The sequence below is a fragment of the Pelophylax lessonae genome (genome assembly GCF_965119305.1).
Source record: "Pelophylax lessonae genome assembly, chromosome: 6".
Classification (NCBI taxonomy): domain Eukaryota; kingdom Metazoa; phylum Chordata; class Amphibia; order Anura; family Ranidae; genus Pelophylax; species Pelophylax lessonae.
In genome coordinates, this window is record NC_138773.1 from 29207021 (window position 1) to 29228847 (window position 21827).

Consider the following 21827-nt stretch of genomic DNA (forward strand, 5'->3'; position numbering starts at 1 on the left):
CCACATCTCTTTGAGGAGCAAGTGTTAGATGTAGTAAAGGATGGCAAGATTGAGGCCTCCAGTGTCCCTGCTGGGACTTCTGCAAGAGAAGAGAAGATTACTATGATCACTCTTCCTGCCAGTATTTACATTTAGGCTACATGCACTCGGGGGTAAGCGGGATTTACCAGGACTTAAGCTAACACTGGTACACAACTTCCCCCTTGCAGAAAAAAGGAAACCCCACGGTCTTACCGGTATCCGTTCTGCTTTTTGAAGTAGCCACCCGGAGCGACTTTCCTTCCTCCATAAGGTGAGTAGCAGCAGGTTTCTCTTTGGCAGCCTTGCCATTCCGAAGGACTGAAGGCTCTGCCATGTTACCGCCAAGCGGTTTGAGCGTCTCCTCTGGATATCCTTCCTTCCGCGTTGCTTTGCGAATGTCCGCCTCCGGGCAGAAGTTCCGGTCTTGAAAGCGAGGCTTGCAGCGTACTCGCAGCAGGCTTTTTGAAATTTTTAAGCCAATGCGATCCCTGGAAGAGCGGAGGAGACCCCTGCATACCGTCAGGGCTCAGGCATGGAGGAACCACCCATAGGAATGACTGCCTGGGGCTTCTTTTGGCGACCTGTAAGAAGCCTAGAAGGCGGCAGGAAAGGAGAAGCCTAACCTCGGCCCGACTGAACCTGGCTTACAGGGGGACCCAACCACATCCACTTGTTTCGGGTGAGAGAAAAAAGAAAAACTTTCGCTGTTCGAGAAACACACACTAAACTGACGACCAAGGGGGAGGGTGGGCCATTTAATAGGTGAGCAATTGGAGTGTGTTTCCTGTCGGGGGGGAACCACCATCTCTCACATGTTGGCCGTCCTGGAAGGATGGAGAGAAAAATGTCCTTGCATAGATAGTGTCACTAGATGAAAAAATGTCTCTGCATCGGTGTTGTCAGTCTGAGGAGGACTGGTTTGGTATCTATGTCAATGGGATGAAGAAGAAGAGGGGAGCTGGGAGATGGGCTCTGTGGGGGGAATGAAACTAAAGCGATTTGGGAGGGTTATGAGGAGGATAAGGGCTGAAGGGCCCTGAGGAAGGAAGGAGATTAAGGGGTTCTTGGGGGGGGGGGTTCTTAAGAAGAGAGGGAAGGTCTAGGGCTGAGTTCTCCCTCTACCCTCTGTGTACTCACTCAGTTCAACTTCTCAGCACGTTGTCCACAGAGAATGAGGGCAGCTTTTCCTCCTTCCCGGCTCTGGTCATGTGATATATCACATGACATTGGCAGAGAAGAACCGTGCTGTGATTGAGGTCTGCTCTCTTCCTCCTAAACAAGGCTGCTATTGGAGGCCGGAGACTCCTCCCTCCAGCAGCTATTGGGCCCCATTCCTTCTGACAGAATTGACGCTGCATTCCCTCCTGTCAGTGAGGTGCCGGAGAACAGAGTGGCCAAAGCTGCCAGTGCAACCCCTCCCCCCATCCACATATCAACACTGCGCCCAAGGCATATGCCTCATCTGCCCTCCCTTTGTCCTAGCCTTGCTTGCTTATGCTGGGTTTGAGGTGTAGAAAATCGGTACAGAGTAAACGTTTTACATTTTAATTTATTCCTTTCGGAGTTGTAAACTCACAGCCTGTCAAAGAAAAGTATGCAATATGCTAAAACAAAATTGTACCTCTTGTTAAGATAGTGTCCCAGACTATTTCTTTAGTGCTTTCTTCTTTTACCTCCAGAAAAATGTTTTCATTTCCTCTTACACTGATCTCCGTGAACTCGTAAGGCTCAGAGTGATGACTAGACTGGAACTTAAGAGTCTGGAGAATTTCATCAGGAAATTATCATTAGATTAGGTTTTGGTCATAGCATTGATCTAATAATTATGCAATTAAATACATAAATCTAACGTGAAAGAAAATTTGTGGGCCCAGCATACCTGATGACATGGCACCAGGTACTCAGAGTAGGCTCCTTTAGGTTTCAAAAAGCAGCTGCAGAAAACCTGCAAGGCATCTCCTATTAAAAATCCAATCTACAGATTGATACAGGAATAAAGATGTGCCTCCCATATAGACCAGGGACCACTTTACCAGGTAGACTCAACTCATTGATTTGCCTTAAGCCAATATATTTTACATCTGAGTTTACTCTCTCTCTGGTGACCTGACAGTATTTTAAACCTAGAGGTACTGGATATTATTATCATGCTGTATATACAATGTATAGTTTTAGGTTACAACTTATTTTCAAAGAAACATAATGAGTGATTAGCCCAAGTTTCAGTTAATGTAACATAAACATAAAAAAGTGCCTTGTGTAATTGTTAACCTGCTGCCATCTGCTGCCATCTAGCATTAATAAATAGGAATGTATATTATATTTACTTGTTTTTAATGTTTTTGTTTACTTTTTTCTGTTTCTTTCTGGTTTCTGGCTAGGCCAAAATGATGTCATACACCCCAGAAATCTTTAACCTTTAGGAGGGTAGGAGGAGTTGTCTCAGCTAAACACACCCTCCTGCCTGCATGCCTGAACTAAGGGCAGACAGATCCCAGAACAAAAATGCTAATTAATCATCTGCCCTTACTCAAGATGGCCACAAAGGTATGGAGACATGGATGGATGGGGAGTTTGCTTTGGATACTACAAATTAATGAAATAACGTTTTCAGTTTGTTGTGCTCAGATACAGTTCAGTTCCACTTTGATAATGTGAATAGAGTTAGTAGTCCTACAGCCATAAAAAAAACATGGATTGTGATTGTAATGTTATTTGATTAGGTCATGTTTGGGCTTCCTTGACACCTTCATATGGACTTCTAGAAGATGTATCATTTGTATGTATTCATTTAGAATAAATTACCTAAGACTTACATTTGTTTTGACACCAGTAGGTTGACTAACAAGTCAGCTCATTATATTGTTTATACCGGCCGTCATTAAATAGCGGCCCGCGGTCCAGGAGTTGCCCGCACGATGCTTCCGCCCGGACCCGTCAGGCTGCCACTGTATGTAGTCATTGGTTTGCTGAGACCGCGGGTGTCCCAGCAACCAGTGACATCCCGTGTGTGCGCCCTGCCCCCTGCTTCATTCTTCGGCTCCCTCCCAGTCGGCCGCGAGTTGGGGCGTGATGTCACGTGCGCACCCCGCCCCCTGCTCCTAACTGCGGCTCCTGACTCGCACTCAGCCTAGCCGCGAGCTGGGGCGTGATATCACATGCACGCCACGCCCCGCCTCCCTGATGTTCGCGGCTCCTGGCTCTGACATTTTCTGCTCCCAAAGGTATGTGGGGCACATTTTTTTAGGGGGCTGCTTATTTTTATAAAATGCAGACTGATGGGCATATTTTGTTAAGGGGCACACAGATGGGCACATTTGTTCCCATTAGAGTGCCCCATAAAATAAAATATGCCCATTAGAGTGCCCCCTAACATAACATGTGCCCATCAGCGTGTACCTTATTTTATGTTGTTAAGGGTCATGCTGATGGGCAAATTTTATGTTAAGGGGCACTCTAATGGGCATATTTTATGTTAAGGGGCACTCTAATGGGCATATTTAATGTTAAGAGCAACGCTGATGAACACGTTTTTGTTTTGCCCATCAGCGTGCCCCTTAATATAAAATGTGCCCATCAGAGTGCCCCTTAACATAAAATGTGCCCATCAGCGTTCCCCTTATTTTATGTTAAGGGTCACGCTGATGGGCATATTTTATATTAAGGGGCACGCTGATGGGCAAATTTTATGTTAGGGGACACTGATGGGCACATTTTATGTTAGGGGGCACTCTGATGGGAACATTTTATGTTAAGGGGCACGCTGATGGGCACATTTTATGTTAGGGGGCACTCTGATGGGAACATTTTATGTTAAGGGGCACGCTGATGGGAACATTTTATGTTAAGGGGCACGCTGATGGGCACATTTTATGTTAGGGGGCACTCTGATGGGAACATTTTATGTTAGGGGGCACTCTGATGGGAACATTTTATGTTAGGGGGCACTCTGATGGGAACATTTTATGTTAGGGGCACTCTGATGCGAACATTTTATGTTAGGGGGCACTCTGATGGGAACATTTTATGTTAGGGGGCACTCTGATGGGAACATTTTATGTTAGGAGGCACTCTGATGGACACATTTTATGTTAGGGGGCACTCTGATGGACACATTTTATGTTAGGGGGCACTCTGATGGACACATTTTATGTTAAGGGGCACTCTGATGGGAACATTTTATGTTAGGGGGCACTCTGATGTGCCCATCAGAGTGCCCCCGAACATAAAATGTGCCCATCAGAGTGCCCCCTAACATAAAATGTGCCCATCAGAGTGCCCCCTAACATAAAATGGGCCCATCAAGCGTGCCCCTTATTTTATGTTAAGGGTCACGTTGATGGACACATTTGATGTTTAGGGGCACTCTAATGGGCATATTTTATGTTAAGAGCAACGTTGATGGACACGTTTTGTTTTGCCCATCTTTCTGAGTCATAGCACAGACTTCAGATTCGGACCTCGGCCCAAAGAAAATTTTAGCGACCGGACCTCCTTGAATTTTAATTCATTACCCCTGGTTTATACCATTCTCAAGGCCATCAAGTCATTATCATACAGATATGCCAATTATTTGTCATAATTCATTATAAAGTAACCATATTTTAGTAACATGACACCATCACTTTTAATGTCTTTGTAATGGTGAAAGTAGTTGGGCAGATCTAGGAATTATTATTGTTTCTCATACCATTGGTCTAAGGACTTGGTAGCTTTTACAGAATTTCCTAAAATAAACAGAAATGGGAAATTTGTCAAGCTTGTCATATAAATTGTGAACCATTTGATGACTTCCAAAAATGTGGTCACTTCTAACTGTGGTCAACAATCCACCCTAAAACTATTCTTTTTGACTGAAAAATGAGTCTGTGTTAACATATATGTAACTGTAAAGGTTACCTTGGGAATCACATAGTCTTGTGGGCGACTGGTAATGAGATATTTGGTTTTTGTGTATACGGTGTCATTGGTTTGAGGAGGCTTTGCCATTCTCTGAAATCCCAACTTCCCCTTGTCCTTGTCAAGTCTCTGAAGCAGAATTAAATTGGTGCAGATTAATCAGGTTGTAAGACATAACGGCCACCCTAGGTAATGCAGGAACAGAGTTGAGAATTTTTCCAATGTATCAAGGGAGGGACATGTCATTTTTCTATGCTTAAATGCTAAGAAGGAATAGCAATACATAGGAGCAAAATAAAGAGTAAAATATAATGACCATACAGAGTTCAGGTCAGCTCTTCGTGAAGTACAACTCCCACCTACTGATACCTTCCCTACACTCCTGAGCAGCTCTGTTCTCCCATTGGAGCCAATAGGTCAAACCTTATTGTGAGCTCTATGTTAGAACATACACAGGGTTAGTGGCTGACCCCTCTACTTTGCTTGTCTGGTAATTGACCACTCAGGCCTGGGCACTGCATCTTGGGAATAAAAAGGTCACATGCTCCCCCATTCAAGAACTGGACATTTCCCCAGGGCTCTGACAGAGGAGCAGTGTGTATGCAGGTGCAGTTTATCCTCCCCTCTGCAGGTGGCACAGTTGGATGCTGTAACACTGGATGACCTCTTTAGTGAGGGTAATAATAAGTAGCACTGTCCCACTGCAGTTGGTGGCACACATTTGCAAAGTGCATAGGGTAGGGAAAGGATCTACACTGGATAGGGACAGTGTAATTAGCCCTAGGGAGAGGTTTCTGTCAAGGAGGGACAGAATAGGGATACTGCTGCTGGCTACACTATCTCAAGCACTCTACAGATGCAACCTAGAACTCTTATCAGCTTTCAATGCCGCTTGTACCACTACCCTACCTACAGCCACACCGCTACTCAGAAGCTGTCCCGGTCATGAAATCCTTGTTCGGTGACAACTCTAGTGCTGAGTCCATTTCTTGATGCCGCTAACATTGCTGTGAGCCCTTGCACTGCTGTTACCCGTAACATTATATTATTTTAGGATTATGTATCTAAAACCTTGCCACGGTTCTTAAAGTTTTATTGCTGTTACAACTAAACCAAATAGTAACAGTGCCATTTCCCTTGGGCACTGTGCGCATTCCCCCATCTTGGGTACCCACCAATTATTGGTGGAAATGAGAAGAATGTGGATATCAGTGCATGGGGTTGTTTTTCATTAGAATGTTTTAAAACAATTTATATGCCATTAAAAAAATAAAAAATGTTTAACCTCTCCTATGTGTGCAATGAGTGGCAGTAGATGCAGGTGAATCTTATATTCTTGATCTTCAGGATCTCCCGGACAAACTATACGGAAGTAGATGAGCACAATCCCATGAATCGGGATCTTTTTTTTCACAAGTGACAGCAGAGGGCCCAGGCAGGAGAAGGTGGGATTCTCCAGAACAATATAGAATGGTTCTACTCGTGCCGGGCTTTTCAACGCCATGTTACCATCTATAAAGTGGGCACATTTAATACTTGATGGGTCTCCAGTAAAACCTGTGAGATAAAGAGAAGACAATGATTAAGACAATGAATCTTGCTTTTTTTGTTTGATGCTTCAAGAAAACCACTCACAAATAGACTTATGCGAGAATCAAACTATTTTCTCTTAAATATTACAATTTTGGTTGCCAAATCATATAAGATTTTTGTGCTCCTTATTTTGCTTTATTCTTTTGATTTTTTTCTTTTGATGTCATATAGCAGAATGCGAAAAATATAGTTTTTTTTTTTTTCCAGAATTGTTGCTCTTTTTTTGTTTATAGCGCAAAAAATAAAAATCACACAGGTGATCAAATACAACCAAAAGAAAGCTCTGTTTTTGGGTACAGCGTTGCACGACCGCGCAATTTTCCGTTAAAATATCACAGTGCCAAATTGCAAAATATGGCCTGGTCATTAAGGGGGAAAATCTTCCGGTCCAGAATTGGTTAACCTCCCTGGCAGTATCCCCAAGCGTGACTCGGGGTGGATTTTTTAGGCTAGGATCGGTATCCCCGAGTCACGCTCGGGGTAGATGTGCAGAGCGCGCAGAGCTGTCTCTTACCTTCTCCTGGCGATCCAGCGATGATCTCTCATTGCTGTGACCGCCAGCCGAGATCCCCGCCGCTCGTCCGTTGGTCTGATGACTTCCTGGTTCCGTTCCCTGCAGCAGCAATGCTGCATGGGAGCGGAACTAGGGAGGGAAATTCAAACGTTGCACAAAACACAAACACATTTATATTATATTTATATATATATATATATATATATATATATATATATATATATATATATATATATATACCTATATACACACACACACACATATATATATATATATATATATATATATATATATATATATATATATATATATATATACACATACACACACACACATACATATATATATATATACACACACACACACACACACACACACACACACACACACACATATAACGCATGAATTATAATCTAATCAATAATATAATTTTATTATATAATATATATATTATATAATAAAATTAGATTATTGATTAGATTATAATTAATGCGTTTGTGTTTCAAATTTATCACATCAGGGATGTCTACTAGAGTCGTGTTTTGGTCAGGTTTAAGTCAGTAATTACTAAGAATTGTAGGCCTATAATACATAACGCCAAATTTCCATGCAAAAAATTGTACCACTTTTGGTACATAATTCCTGACAGAATCATACCGCCAGGGAGGTTAAGTAATGTACTCCAACATGGGAAAGGTGTCCTTTAACCACTTGCCGACCGCCGCAAGACTATTTACTGCGGCAGTCAGCCGCTCCTGTGCAAAGCGACGTAGATCTACGTCGCTCGCCCATGAGCCTGTAGGGGGCGAGCACGCACCGCCGGAGGCGCGCTCCCGCACATTCACGGACATCCCCGCACATGTGATCGGCGGCTCCGATGTCCACCGGCCATTTGTGATCTCCCGCAGGAGAGGGAGAAGGACAGACGGCTGATGTAAACACAGCCACCTGTTATTCTCCCTGATGTAAGCACAGAGGCTATGCGATCCTGCTATGGTTAGAATCACGCCCCTAGGGATACATTTAACCCACTGATCACTAATAAAGTTAACCCCTTCCCTGCCAGTGTCATTTTTACAGTAACATTACATATTTATAGCACTGATTACTGTAGTAATATCACTGGTACTCCCAAAGGTGTCAAAAATGTCAGTCAGGGGTCCGATCTGTCCGCCGCAATGTCGCAGTCCCGCAAAAAAAAAAAAAAATCGCAGATCGCCGCCTATACTTGTTTAAAAAAAAAAAACAAAACAATAAAAATTACATAAATCTTTCCCGTAGTTAGTAAACACAATAACTTTCACGCAAACCAATCAAAATACGCTTATTGCCATTTTTTTTACCAAAAATATGTAGCAGAAAACAAATTGGCCTAAAATGTTAAAAAATTTTGATTTTTACATTTTTTTGAGAATTTCATATAAAAATATGTGAAAAATATTGTTATTTTTTCAAAATTGTTGCTCTTTTTTTGTTTATAGCGCAAAAAATAAAAATCGCACAGGTGATCAAATACCACCAAAAGAAAGCTCTATTTGTGGGGAAAAAAGGACGTCAATTTCATTTGGGTACAGCATCTTTGAGCAGCCAAATCCTCTGGAGTTTAAGTGGTTAAAGAGAAATTCTAACATCTAGTAATGTACACTTGTATGACTTACTTCTTAGGCATAAATAATGTGGCAAGTACACTGCTGACACCGCATTGACCGTTGACTGCTCATAGACTTTTATGTTAAACAGAGGACCGATAATCTCATGTTTACTTCCAGGTATTTCTTCCAAGTAATCACTCCATGATTCCAGAGAATAGACAATAATCACAGGGCCGGTGACCTGGAATTTAATTCCTGTCTTCTGGCAACAGAAGAGGCCGGCAGATTTCATCTCTAAACTAAAAATCAAAGCACAATTCATATTACTAACACAATTTTAAAAGACATTTCATTTTTAATATATTCAGAAAAATTATAATTTTGACAGGGCATGTCTTGTCATTTATTCTTTTTAAAAATTACTTTTTTAGTGAAATATCTAGAAGCTTTGGTCTTCTAAACTGGAAAAAAATCACTTGTCCTTTCTTGGCTCTATAGCATGCATGCACAACTCCTCCTGCAATCTCATGTCTTGCTTGTGCAACTAACTTACTGTTTTTCCCAGAAGTGTGCACTGACCTACAAGTCAATGTACAGACATTTTCCTGTTACAGCACTACTATTGCTCAGGTTGTGATAATAAAGTCAGATCCTTTCACACAGCAGTGAGTTTGACAAAAGGCTAAGAAGTTTTTAAATGTTTTACAGAAAAGTTCAAATAAGCATGAAGACAAAAAGTTCTAATGTCCTCCACATGAACACAATTTACCTGGAGGAGATCATCAACATAATAAGACTAAATCCATATCTGGAACACATACATCAAGTGTAAAGTAATACACACTTTCTGGTGACACACACCACCAAAACAGCAGTGGTCAGCGGTGATATTAACTGTCCGATTGAGGAGGATGGGCGCAGCTCCAGCATGTAAGCAAAACTCGCTGCTACTTTTAGGCTGCTCAGGGAGATGATCACGGAGACATCCTTGCAGGACGTTGTGGGATCCATATGGAGAGGTTCCATGAACTATTCATGGTGCCGTTCCGACGGATCCATGCGTTCCAGACTTGACTTTGTGCTCACCTCGAGGGCAGTCAGGCATCAGGAGTTCTCCATGGTTCCCTGCTTATTCTCTGACCACAGGGTAATTCCCTTTCGGGGACCGGGGCGAGGGCTTCACCCATGGCCCGGGGTCCTGGAAGCTGAATTTCACCCTGATGGAAAATAAGGAATTACTGAAGGAACTCCGGGAGGCCTACATCATCTGGAAGGAGGAGAGGAGGTACTTCGGAAAGGTAAGTGACTGGTGGGAGTTTGTGGAAGTTAAGCTGCGCAGCTTCTTTCAGGCAAGGGGATACCAGCAAGTGTGTGCCAGGAAGAAGGAACTCAGGAGACTGCAACGTCAACTGCAGTCCCTGCAGGACCTTCATCACTGTGGCTGGGACTTTAGGCAGGACCAGGAGGACACCAAAAAAGAGCCTGAAAGGACACTTCGAGGAAGAATCCTGGCACACTATCTTCCATGCCAAGGTGGAGAATCTTTAGAAATGTGAGAAGTGTAACTCTTTCTTTTTCAGGAAACTTTACTCAGGACACACACCCTTGTCAGAGCTGCACGACAAGACTGGAACACTCCAGAAGGGGAAGGAGGCGGTGATGCAAATAGTCAGCGACTACTTTACCAATCTCTACTCACCTAAAGAAATGAGCATGACTGCAACCGACAGGTTCTTGTCAGGTATCACAAACTCTATTGATCCTGAAGGTTTGTTGGCCATCAATACTTCGTTGGCATTGGAGGAGCTGCACACTCCCATCAGATACTTTAGCCGGCACAGGACCCCAGGCTGCGATGGTCTCCCAGCGAAGCTCTATGTAGCGCTGTGGGATCTCATGGGCCCGGACCTGCTCGAGCTGTATGAGGAGCTGGTGGTGGAGGGAAGAATGTCTCCTTCTCTGAGGGAGGGAGTGATTATGATTTTGTATAAGTGGAAGGGGAAGAGATGGGGGTTTGAAAAATTGGCATCCCATATCGTTCTTGAACATGGACTACAAAATCCTCACCAAGGTTGTAGCCAACAGGTTGAAATCTGTCATCATCCACCCAGATCAGACTTGATTCCTGGTCGCAGGATTGCAGACAGCTTTGTGCTAGTCCGGGACACGGTCCAGTACATTCAAGGCTGCCGAAAGCACATGGCTCTGGTCAGTCTTGACCAGAAAAAGGCCTTTGACCGTGTCTTCTATGGGTTTATGTGGAGAGCTCTGCGCAGGTTTGGTCTTGGGGAAATGTTTTGTTCGTATGTTACCCTGATGTACAAAGACATTTGTAGTGCAGTGTTGGTGAATGGCTGGAAAACGTACCCCTTTCCTGTTCTCTTCGGGGTCAGACAAGGTTGCCCCCTCTCACCTCTGCTTTTTGTTTGCTGTATAGAGCTCTTTGCCAAGTGCATCAGACAGAACACAGAGATCAAAGGGATCACTGCACCGGGACCAGACAGAAGGGAAGTCAAGCGCTCACTCTACATGGATGACGTGACGGTGTTCTGTGCTGACCAGCGCTCCATCTACTTACTCATCCAGACCTGTGAGGACTTTGGCAAAGCTTCAGGGGCAAAGGTCAACTGCGGGAAGTCAGAGGTCATACTCTTTGGAAACCGGTTCCTGCCTTCTTCTGCATCCATTCCTTTCAGTGTCAAGACAGACTTCTTCAAAATTCTTGGGGGTCTGGTTTGCAGCTAAGGGCGCAGCCCTAAAGTCTTGGGAGGAGAGACTGTCCAAGATGAGGCAAAAGTTTGGACTATGGAGCCTCAGAGAACTCCACATCAACTGTGTTGCAGTACCTTGCCCAGGCCTGCCCCCCCCCCCCCCCCCCGGGTCAACACCTGCAAGGCCATCACCAGGGCGATGTTTCACTTCATGTGGGGCTCCAAAATGAAGTGAGGCGTGAAGTCAAGTTTCAGGAACCCCTCGAGGGCGGTAAGGGTGTGCCCGACATTGATACACTTTTGAGGGTGTTCTTTGCTTGCAACTGCATCCACAGGACTTTGGTGGACAGACCTTTGGACTCTGGTGGTAACTCCATCTTCCGTTTTTTTTTTCCTCCTGCCTCTTTGGAGGTCGGTTGGATGGAACAAAATGGGACAGTTTCATCCCCTACAACTGGGACACTCCTTGGTACTACTTGGACACTTAAGTTTACCAAGGAGCAGGGGCTGCATGGAATTAAGCCCGACTCGTGGAAACCAAAAACTATCTACAAGTTGATCCGAAACATGGACACTGTGTTCCAGGCCTACCTTCCGCCACTTGCAAAGTAGTCTGGAGGAATGTTTCTTCAAAGGGAATTACCAACAGGCACAAAGATCTGGCATGGATGGCAATCCAGGGGCATTACCAATCAGGACATTTATGCATGCCAGAAACCTGTGCAGATACAGGCTTTGCCCATTTTACATCAACCAGGAGGAAACTGCTTTGCGTGTTTTCTGGGAGTGCCCCTTTGCACAGGGATCGTTGAAGGCCTTGGAACCAGAACTCAAAGACTTTATATCACAGACTGCCATCACACACTTTGGTGTGCTAAATATACTTTTTTGTGGAACTTTCTCCCAGGAGGACATTGACATTGCCTGGCAGGCGTTGTGCTGCTTTAACCACTTGCCGACTGCCCCACACAGATTTACTGCGGCAGGGAGGCTCAGCTGCGCATAATCATGTAGATCTACGTGATTATGCGCACACGGTTTCAGCGGTGCTCCCGCTGTGATTAGTCACTGTGGGAGACAGACCACGGGAGGAGCGGGCTGGATCGCCATCGGCCTCCCGCAATCTTCGGCACTACTGACAGGAGAATGTAAACAATGCAAGATGGCTCTCCTGTCAGAGAGGCAGGGAAAGATCGTGTGATTCAGCTAAGCTGACTGATATCTCTGTGCCTCTGTTAAATTCCCCCCCCCCCCAACAGTTAGTAAGCACAAATAGGGAACACATTTAACCCCTTGATCACCCCCCCCCCCCCCCAGTGTTAATTCCTTCCCTGCCAGTGTCATTTATACAGTAACAGTGCATATTATTTAGCACTGATCACTGTATTAATGCCACTGGTCCCCAAAAAGTGTCACTTAGAAGATTTGTCCACCGCAATGTCGCAGTCCCGATAAAAATCGCTGATCGCCGCCATTACTAATTAAAAAAATTTAAAAAAGAAAAAGTCCATAAATCTATACCTTCGTTTGTAAATGCTTATCTTTTGCGCAAGCCAATTATTATACGCTTTTTGGGGTTTTTATTTTTTACCAAAAATATGTAGTAGTATACAAATCGGCCCAAACTGATAAAAAAAAAAAAAAAATTAATTTTTTTACATTTTTTTTATTGGGAATGTTTTATAACAAAAAGTAGAAAATATGGTATTTTTTTCAAAATTGACGCTCCTTTTTTGTTTATAGCGCAAAAACAAAAACAAAAAATTGCAGAGGTGATAAAATACCACCAAATGAAAGCTCTGTTTGTGGGGAAAAAAGGACATCAATTGTATTTGGGTACAGCGTCGCACGACCGCGCAATTGTCAGTTAACCACTCCTGGACCGGAATGATTTGCCCCCTTAATGACCAGGCCATTTTTTGCGATTCTGCACTGTGTTACTTTAACGGACAATTGCGCGGTCGTGCGACGCTGTACCTACATAAAATTGATGTCCTTTTTTTCCCACAAATAAACTTTTTTTTGGTGGTCTTTGATCATCTGTGTGATTTTTATTTTTTGCGCTATAAACAAAAAAAGAGCGACAATTCAAAAAAAATATATATATTTTTCACATTCTGCTATATAACATTCTCAAAAAAAATAAAATAAATAAAAATCAAAATTTTTTAACATTTTAGGCCAACTTGTTTTCTGCTACATATTTTTGTTAAAAAAACTTAGCAATAAGCGTATTTTGGTTGGTTTCACAAAAGTTCTTGCGTCTACTAACTACGGGAAAGATTTATGTAATTTTTATTGTTTTTTTTTTACTAGTAATGGCGGCGATCTGTGATTTTTAGCAGGACTGCGACATTGCGGCGGACAGATCGGACCCCTAACTGACATTTTTGACACTTTTGGAGGGACCAGTGACATTACTACAGTAATCGGTGCTAAACATATGCACTATTACTTTAATAATGACACTGGCAGGGAAGGGGCTAACACTGTGGGTGATCAAGGGGTTAAATGTAAGCCTAGGGGAGTGATTCTAACTGTATGGGGGATGGGCTTGTGAAATGATCATAGAGACTTGTGATCACTCTGTGATCATTCCAGAGAGGAGAACAGTCAGCTTTACAATAGCTGACTGTCCTTCTCTCTCAGCGGGGAGTGATTGCGGGTGGCAGGCGGCAATCGGAGCCGACTGCCCCATCTGAGTCCCCTAGCTGCAGGTGCACAACCGACATAGGGCTACGTCGGTTCGTACAGGAGAGCCAGCCTGCCGAAGTATATCTGTAGCAGGCAGTCTGGAAGAGGTTAAAGCAAGGCAGTGCCGAATCACAAAAAATGGCCTCTTTCCTACCCCCATCCCTCTTTCCTACCCCCCATCCATCTTTCCTACCCCCATCCCTCTTTCCTACCCCCATCCCTCTTTCCTACCCCCATCCATCTTTCCTACCCCCATCCATCTTTCCTACCCCCATCCATCTTTCCTACCTCTGAGGAAGAGGCGCTGCCTCGAAACGCGTAAGCCTGCACAGCTTCAGGGGACGATTCAATCCCGATCTTGTTGCTGAGGATTTTATTCTATTTGATGTGCTTTTTATCAAGAAACTCGTTTGTGAGTATTTTTAATCTATTATTTTAATAAACCTATCCAAGAGATAATGCACTAGGCCGATGCGCCCTTGTTTTGTTGTCGTTTATATTGTTTTCCGGACCACCCTGGTCCAGCGAGGAGCTGCAAGGCTGAAGTATTATCAAGTTGCCGTGTCATCTGTTCTCATCTACAAGCCTACAGTCAGGTTGGACAAGAGGATTGCACCGCTCAGAGCGCAGGGAATAGGTGCTGCATCGACAGTACATTTGCATGGTTGAAACAATGCATGCACTGTTCAGTATTGTGTACATAGTAATATGTTTCTAGTAAATGCTTTCAGGGTAAATGGCGCCATGCATGATGTGATGGTTCGGGGTATCTTTATTCCACCTTACCTGAATTTATTTCCAGAAACATCGGGATTCAGTACAGCACCAGAATCCTGGAACTAAAGCCATAAAGAACAATGAATATACTGTGTAGATATATAGGAGAAAGACAGATAGCTACGATAGATAGATAGATAGATAGATAGATAGATAGATAGATAGATAGATAGATAGATAGATAGATAGATAGATAGATAGATAGATAGATAGATAGATAGATAGATAGATAGATAGATAGATAGATAGATAGATAGATAGATAGATAGATAGATAGATAGATAGATAGATAGATAGATAGATAGATAAGAATAGATAGATAGATAGATAGATAGATAAGAATAGATAGATAGATAGATAGATAGATAAGAATAGATAGATAGATAGATAGATAGATAAGAATAGATAGATAGATAGATAGATAGATAGATAGATAGATAGATAGATAGATAGATAGATAGATAGATAGATAGATAAGAATAGATAGATAGATAGATAGATAGATAGATAGATAGATAGATAGATAGATAGATAGATAGATAGATAGATAGATAGATAGATAGATAGATAGATAGATAGATAGATAGATAGATAGATAGATAGATAGATAGATAGATAGATAGATAGATAGATTTCTTCTATTACTAGAATGAACAGCATAATTTTAGCTCACCTTTCCACACAGATGGCACTCCATATGAGGTGAGAGGATTCCAATGTCTTGCGAGACTGGACATAAAAACCAATAATGATATTAATAACCTTATCTAAAAATAGGTATAATTTTTAGCAATTACGAGGAACAAAGAATTGTCATTTATATATATTTTAATAAATCATTTTTATAATTACTTCAGCACCCACATCATCTTTTTTTAATTGTTAGAACTATTGTTTTTTTTTTTTTTTTTAATTCAAACTTAAATGCTGACGATTTTGCAGTGCTGATCTCAGTTTGATTCGTTTATAGTCAGCTAGTAAAGAAGTTCACAGGTTTGCTAAATTCCGTAGGTCACTTTTTGTATAAAGCAGAGTGCACAACATCCACCGTATCTCTATAAGATATATATTGTTCTACTGGTATATAGGCTCCCCTCACACCAGTTTTTAGTCACAGTCTATATTCAATAGGGATCCCACATATTTTGGACACAAGGGCCTATGGGGTGAATAGGTTTCACCTTCTGTAAAATGATTGCCATTATATATGCACACACAATTTTATATTTTTATAATTTTATTATGCACTGGGTTATTAGGGCATAAATGCAGAATCTCCACTGGACCTAGATTAGGGTTGCCACCTCATCCCTTTAAACCAGGACACATAATAATTACACAGGTTCTGGGGCGGATGAAGGTGGTGGCAATTAAACTCACTTGGTGCCTTATGTGCATTATTTTAGCCTCAGAACCCGTGTAATTATTATGTGTCCTGGACCTGGTTTAACCTCCCTGGTGGTATGATTCTTTTGAATTTTAGGTGCTGAAAGCGGTACCATTATTTTGCATGTAATTCTTGTGAATGAGCAGCCCAAACCAACTGTATACATTTATTATATATATTATATTTATATATGTATATATATATATATATATATATATATATATATATATGTATACAGTTGGTTTAGGCTGCTCATTCACAAGAATTACGTATATATATATATGTGTATGTATATATATATATACATATATTTACATAAAAAGTACAGTAAAACTGCAGGAAAGGGCACTGGGGGGCAATGTAATGTGATTTTTTTTTTATTTTGAATGGTATGTGTTTGGTGTGTTTTACATTTGAATTTGCCGCCGGTTCCACCACGGAAGCCGGGGCTCGCAGACGATTGGGAGGAAGCTCCGACGCTGCACACCGCCCGCATTCTTCGCTGGATCCCGGAGAAAAGGTAAGTAAAACCTCTACCAGGATCCAGCGATCTTCCTAGCGCTACCCCGAGTGTGGCTTGGGGTTACCGCTTTTGGCTCTAAAATCTAACCCCGAGTCACGCTCGGGAATACCGCTAGGAAGGTTAAAGGGATGAGGTGGCAACCCTAACCCAGATGGAGACAGGCAAGCGTGCTGCAGGTCACAGAGGCATGTATCCTGGTTGGAGGAGTGACCAGGTCTTCTGGTAAACCTCTATCCAAAGTAAATTGGCAATAATCACTGAAAATAAGGTTTTGGGATTACCAGTCTTCCCCAGTTGCAACAAGATTTCTATCATAAGTACTGTCCACTCAGCTCCTGAAAATCCATACACATTCTTTGTTTTGGTTTGATACAGTTTAGACAACAATTTTCTCTGCATTTATGGTGGTGTTGAGGGCAGTCTAATGTACAGTAGCATCTTATTATGTAAATTGTTCTGGAGGGGTGCCAATATAAGAGAGGTTAGTTTGCCATCCACTCAATTCTTTCTTATCCATGTTGGGTAAGTTATACACCAACAGGAATGTCATTATGGTAACAATCTATGCTTAGAATGATAGACTTACCCACGTTTCCCAGTCTTCTGAACCGCTTTTGTTTTTGAACAGATAATCTAGTAGCTGAAGGTTGTAGATCAGTAGCAGTGGCAAAGGGATGATGGACCATGTGCAAAGATGATAACAGAATAGAATAAAAAGAAGTTTTAAATTGTCAGATTCCACCAGCATTCTTATACACATATAATATGTAACCATTTATTGTATGCCTTCAATTTTGAGCATCATTTGTGGCCATTTCTGAATTGCTAGATGGGAATGACTAATCACTTTTGATCCTGAAAAGAGATTTTCCAAGGTGTTGGCTATCCATCAGTGTTTGGCAAGGGCTGCGGAGGGTCCCAGCAGATATATTGCTGCCTGCTTTCTCCAGGAACATTGATAATTGTGTCTCGTCAGGTTTTATCAAAACGTGGACCCGTGCTTTGTGTAAGCTGAGCAATGTAACAGGTTCACTTAAAGTGGAACTGTGCTACTGTGGGTCCAAAGCCCTCCTACAGCAATGTGAAATCCACCTACCCCACCTTGTTGCTCCTTCACCACTACTGCCATCTTGTCACAGTCTTCTTCCAAACCCTGAGTCCCCTTTTTTCAGCCACTGGTTGACAAAAGGATATTCAAGTAGTAAAACAAAATCTCCTGCGCTCGAGTGCTGTCTGATGGAGTAAAAGGAGGTGCACTACAAACTCAGATGTGGAAAGAGCTATTGGTCTTGCTGCCCCCTTCAGGATCAAGGGTATCCAGAACCAACTGGTAGAAAAGACAAAAAAGAAAAAGAGGGGCGCACCGACCTAGTGCATTACCATAAAACCATTTATTTAAAATATTAAAAAGTGTACAAAGTACTCACAAGACTGGTGTGATACAACACACATCAACATTGCATATACAGTCTCCAAGGTAGCTAGGTCCCAAATGTGACGTATGGACATGCAGATGGTCGCATGGGGCTGCTGTGGCTAGGCTGACGCGTTTCAGGGGCGAACCCCCTTCCTCAGAGCCAAAAAAAGTGCTGCAGCAGGAAGGAGGAAGGGGGTTCGCCCCTGAAACGCGTCAGCCTAGCCACAGCAGCCCCATGCGACCATCTGCATGTCCATACGTCACATTTGGGACCTAGCTACCTTGGAGACTGTATATGCAATGTTGATGTGTGTTGTATCACACCAGTCTTGTGAGTACTTTGTACACTTTTTAATATTTTAAATAAATGGTTTTATGGTAATGCACTAGGTCGGTGCGCCCCTCTTTTTCTTTTTTGTCTTTTCTGACAAAAGGATATAGCAGCCTGTCATGTCTCAAGCACACATCATTCTGGCACCCTGCTCTAACTTTTGGCATTTTACAGATGGGGAAATGTGGAGCTGATCCATTGATGGGAGTAAGCTAAGCTGCAGTGTTACTGCTGGTAGGGGGAGTGTTTCTTCTGTGAAATTTAAAGTGATTGTAAAGGCTGAACTTTAAAAAAAAAAAAGAAACATGGTATACTTACCTGCTCTGTGCAATGGTTTTGCATATAGCAGCCTTAATCTTCTTCTTTTTGGGACCCCATCAGCGGTCCTGGCTCTTCCCCCCCCCCCCCCTACCAAGTGCCCCTAATAGCAAGCTCTATACGGCTTGTGCTATGGGGGCACTGAAGCAACATTCCTGTTCATTCACACACAGAGCGTGTCTCAGCCCTCCCCCCGCTCTCTCCTCATTGGCTCACTGGCTGTGATTGACAGCAGCAGGAGCCAATGGCTCCCACTGCTGTGTGAGCCAATGGGTAGAGAGAGACTCATGCACTTGATCGAGATGGGGCTCAGGTAAGAATAGGGAGAGGGCTGGGGGAAGCTGCACGCAGAAGGTTTCTAAATGCATAGAATGCATTAGGATAAAAAAAAAAAACTTCTGCCTGACAAAGCAGACCTTACAGTAAAATGTAAGCTCCTCCTGATGGGATATTGATATTTTTTAATATTGTGTTTCTGTAGAATTTAATCATTTACAGCTATTTTGCAATGCTGATGAAATTAGGTCTGGAGAACTACCTTAAGGTTTAAATATTTTGTTACAGGAAAATATGTGCTTAGAGAATGGAGAAGTTGATGGCTTAAGTTTAAGTCTTTGTAAATATCATTAGGAACAGAAAGTAATCATTTAGAAAGTACATTTGAAGGTGGGGTTTCAGGTAATGTGGGGAATATTTTGGGGAGATAAAGAAGCACATCCCAAATTGGTTGAATGTGTCCTAATTTAGGAATATATCATAAATAGATGACACCCCCCCCCCCCATGTCACATGATATCCTGAATTGTAACTCTTAAAAGACTCGAAAAGAGGAAATAAAGCTGAGTGTTGTACCAACCTGATTGTGTCCTAGCCATTTGTGGATGGTACGCCCCGTGAGTGGTCTCTGAGATTGCTGAATTGAGGTAAGAGGTAAAATATTATTTAAATAAGGTAAAATAGTAGAAATAGATGATCTTACACCTCCTAAACCCTTTTTCTAAAAGTAGGTACGGTAATTCCAAAACGTACCTGTAAAGAAAAAAAGTAAGATTTTATACTTACCGTACATTAAAATATGTGTACAAGACCCCCTCTGGTTGTTTTTTTTTTTAGGGCATAGATCAAAGTCAGTTAGAAAAAGTACAAATTTTATTGCATATAACTTACACAAAGATAATAATAATAAACAAATAAAAACAATGCGGTTGTATATGAAAAGTTGTACAAACGTAGTCTGAGTGAGCTGTTAGTAACAGAAAGAGACACTCGACGCATTTTGAAAAATCAAAGTTTTTTTCTTCAGGGGTACAAGGCTACAGAGTGCATTAATTCTGTTGTATGAAAAAAACAAAGTGTAGTTAAATTCAAAATACAAACAGTATATTACATCAAACTCTTACATGTTCATACTGACCAGATAAAGCCGTACAACAATCGAAAATATTGATAAAAATATATATAACTGGTTGTTTGACCACAGCTTGCAGCTCAGATGGCCACCCCAGAGGGATTTTGTGTCTCCGAAATTCCCCCAAACCACAAGGGGTACATCAAAGGGGACCCAATTACATGAAAGGATCTGCCAAATAGAACATTGTATATAAGTGGTTCAGTATAAGATAACTGACTGAGCACATAGCAGGGCAACCCCCTCAAGGTTATGTGTGCCTACCTTTAGTGGCTACTGTTGTGGAATCTTTTCCTTTCAGGTACAAATACCTGATACCTGTTAGTCAGTGATACCAAATCAGAAATATTTAGCTACATAGAGATCAGACCAGACTCAGTGGTTGAATCAAAGTGATCTGAAATGTTATTATTCCGCGTTTGACAATAAATATACCATATGACGTATGAAAAGTAGGTTGTATTAAGATATTCGTTGACCAATCACAAGTTATGAAAATGTTTTAGCAACCTTAAGGCCCGTACACACGTACCGATCGTCGGCATACAAACGTCGGCGGACGAAAGATCTGCCGATTGTACGCTTGTTAGTATGGTGCCTCCGACAGCCGTCAGCGCACATTCTGCCGACAAGAGTCTGTCTTGCAAGCATTAAAATTTTTGTATGCCGACACCAGAACAGCCGATTGTTCGTCAGTCAGTACAGAATTCGGCCGACAGACCGCAGATTTGCAAGACTGGGCATGCTCAGAAAAGAAAAAACACAGGGAAAGTTAACCATTACATGACATCACTTCTGCAGTCGGCTCTAGTCGGCGGACAAAATTCTTGTGCAGTCTTTGCACTTTTCAACAGACACCGACATCCCAGGGACAAAAGACGGACGATCGTCGGCCGACGATCGGTACGTGTGTACGGGGCTTTAGTGTTAAAAGTCTAAATTGCGATGTCTGCAATTTTCATCAGGGACTTTACAAGGGACTTTTGTAGAAGATACTGTATATATGTTCTGTGGTCAAGATATCCAGACAGGGTTCGTATTCTGAGAGAAAGGGAATTTTCATTGTTGCAGAATATTTCAGCTCATCAGATAGATTTTGAGCTTTTGCAAAGTTGCATGAAACATAAAAGAAATCAAGAGGAGAGACAAGAGATTAATACTTTGAAGCCATTTTGTCTTAAGTAGCCATCTTTGCCACCTCACCCCCATCAGTGAGGGGAGTACACCCCATTTCGTATAGGTGACACATAGAGATCTACAACAGACATGGCATAGCCAGAAAGTCACAGAGCAGCCCCACCAGGAAGAGCACTGTCGAGGTGCAGCATAAATCTAAAAAACAGTAAATAAGGACCATAGTTTAAAGATTATTGTAATTCACTACACTTGTGTATCCCATAATGGCAAAAAAAAATATATATATATACTGTATATATTCCCCCCCCCCTTCCTTTTTCCCTTTTCTTTTTCTTTCCCTTCTTTTTTTTTTCTTTTTCCTCTCTTTTTTTTTTTTTTAACATAGAAACATAGTAGTTGCAAATGAGCCTCCAGAGACCCACAAATATCAGCGTGATTAAACGCTTTGAGTGTATGCAAGGTGGGCTCTCAATTGATAGTCACTGCGCCAAGTCATCTGGAACCG

General features: G+C 42.2%; 1 protein-coding gene and 1 pseudogene across 2 annotated transcripts in view; one reads left to right on the forward strand and one right to left on the reverse strand.

Moving 5' to 3' along the window:
- LOC309558512 (uncharacterized protein) overlaps positions 1–21827 on the reverse strand; it is a 93048-nt gene that overhangs the window by 12492 nt on the left and 58729 nt on the right. The window contains exons 9-14 of the mRNA XM_082261592.1: positions 15475–15530; positions 14811–14863; positions 8686–8918; positions 6206–6477; positions 4921–5049; positions 1643–1781 (exon numbers count right to left, since the gene is read on the reverse strand). Of these exons, the coding sequence (XP_082117718.1) occupies positions 1643–1781; positions 4921–5049; positions 6206–6477; positions 8686–8918; positions 14811–14863; positions 15475–15530 (882 nt within the window). The remainder of the gene's footprint in view (positions 1–1642; positions 1782–4920; positions 5050–6205; positions 6478–8685; positions 8919–14810; positions 14864–15474; positions 15531–21827) is intronic.
- LOC309557647 lies at positions 9590–11364 on the forward strand (annotated as a pseudogene). The gene is made up of 2 exons: positions 9590–10171; positions 11057–11364. The product of its transcript is annotated as an uncharacterized misc_RNA (transcript).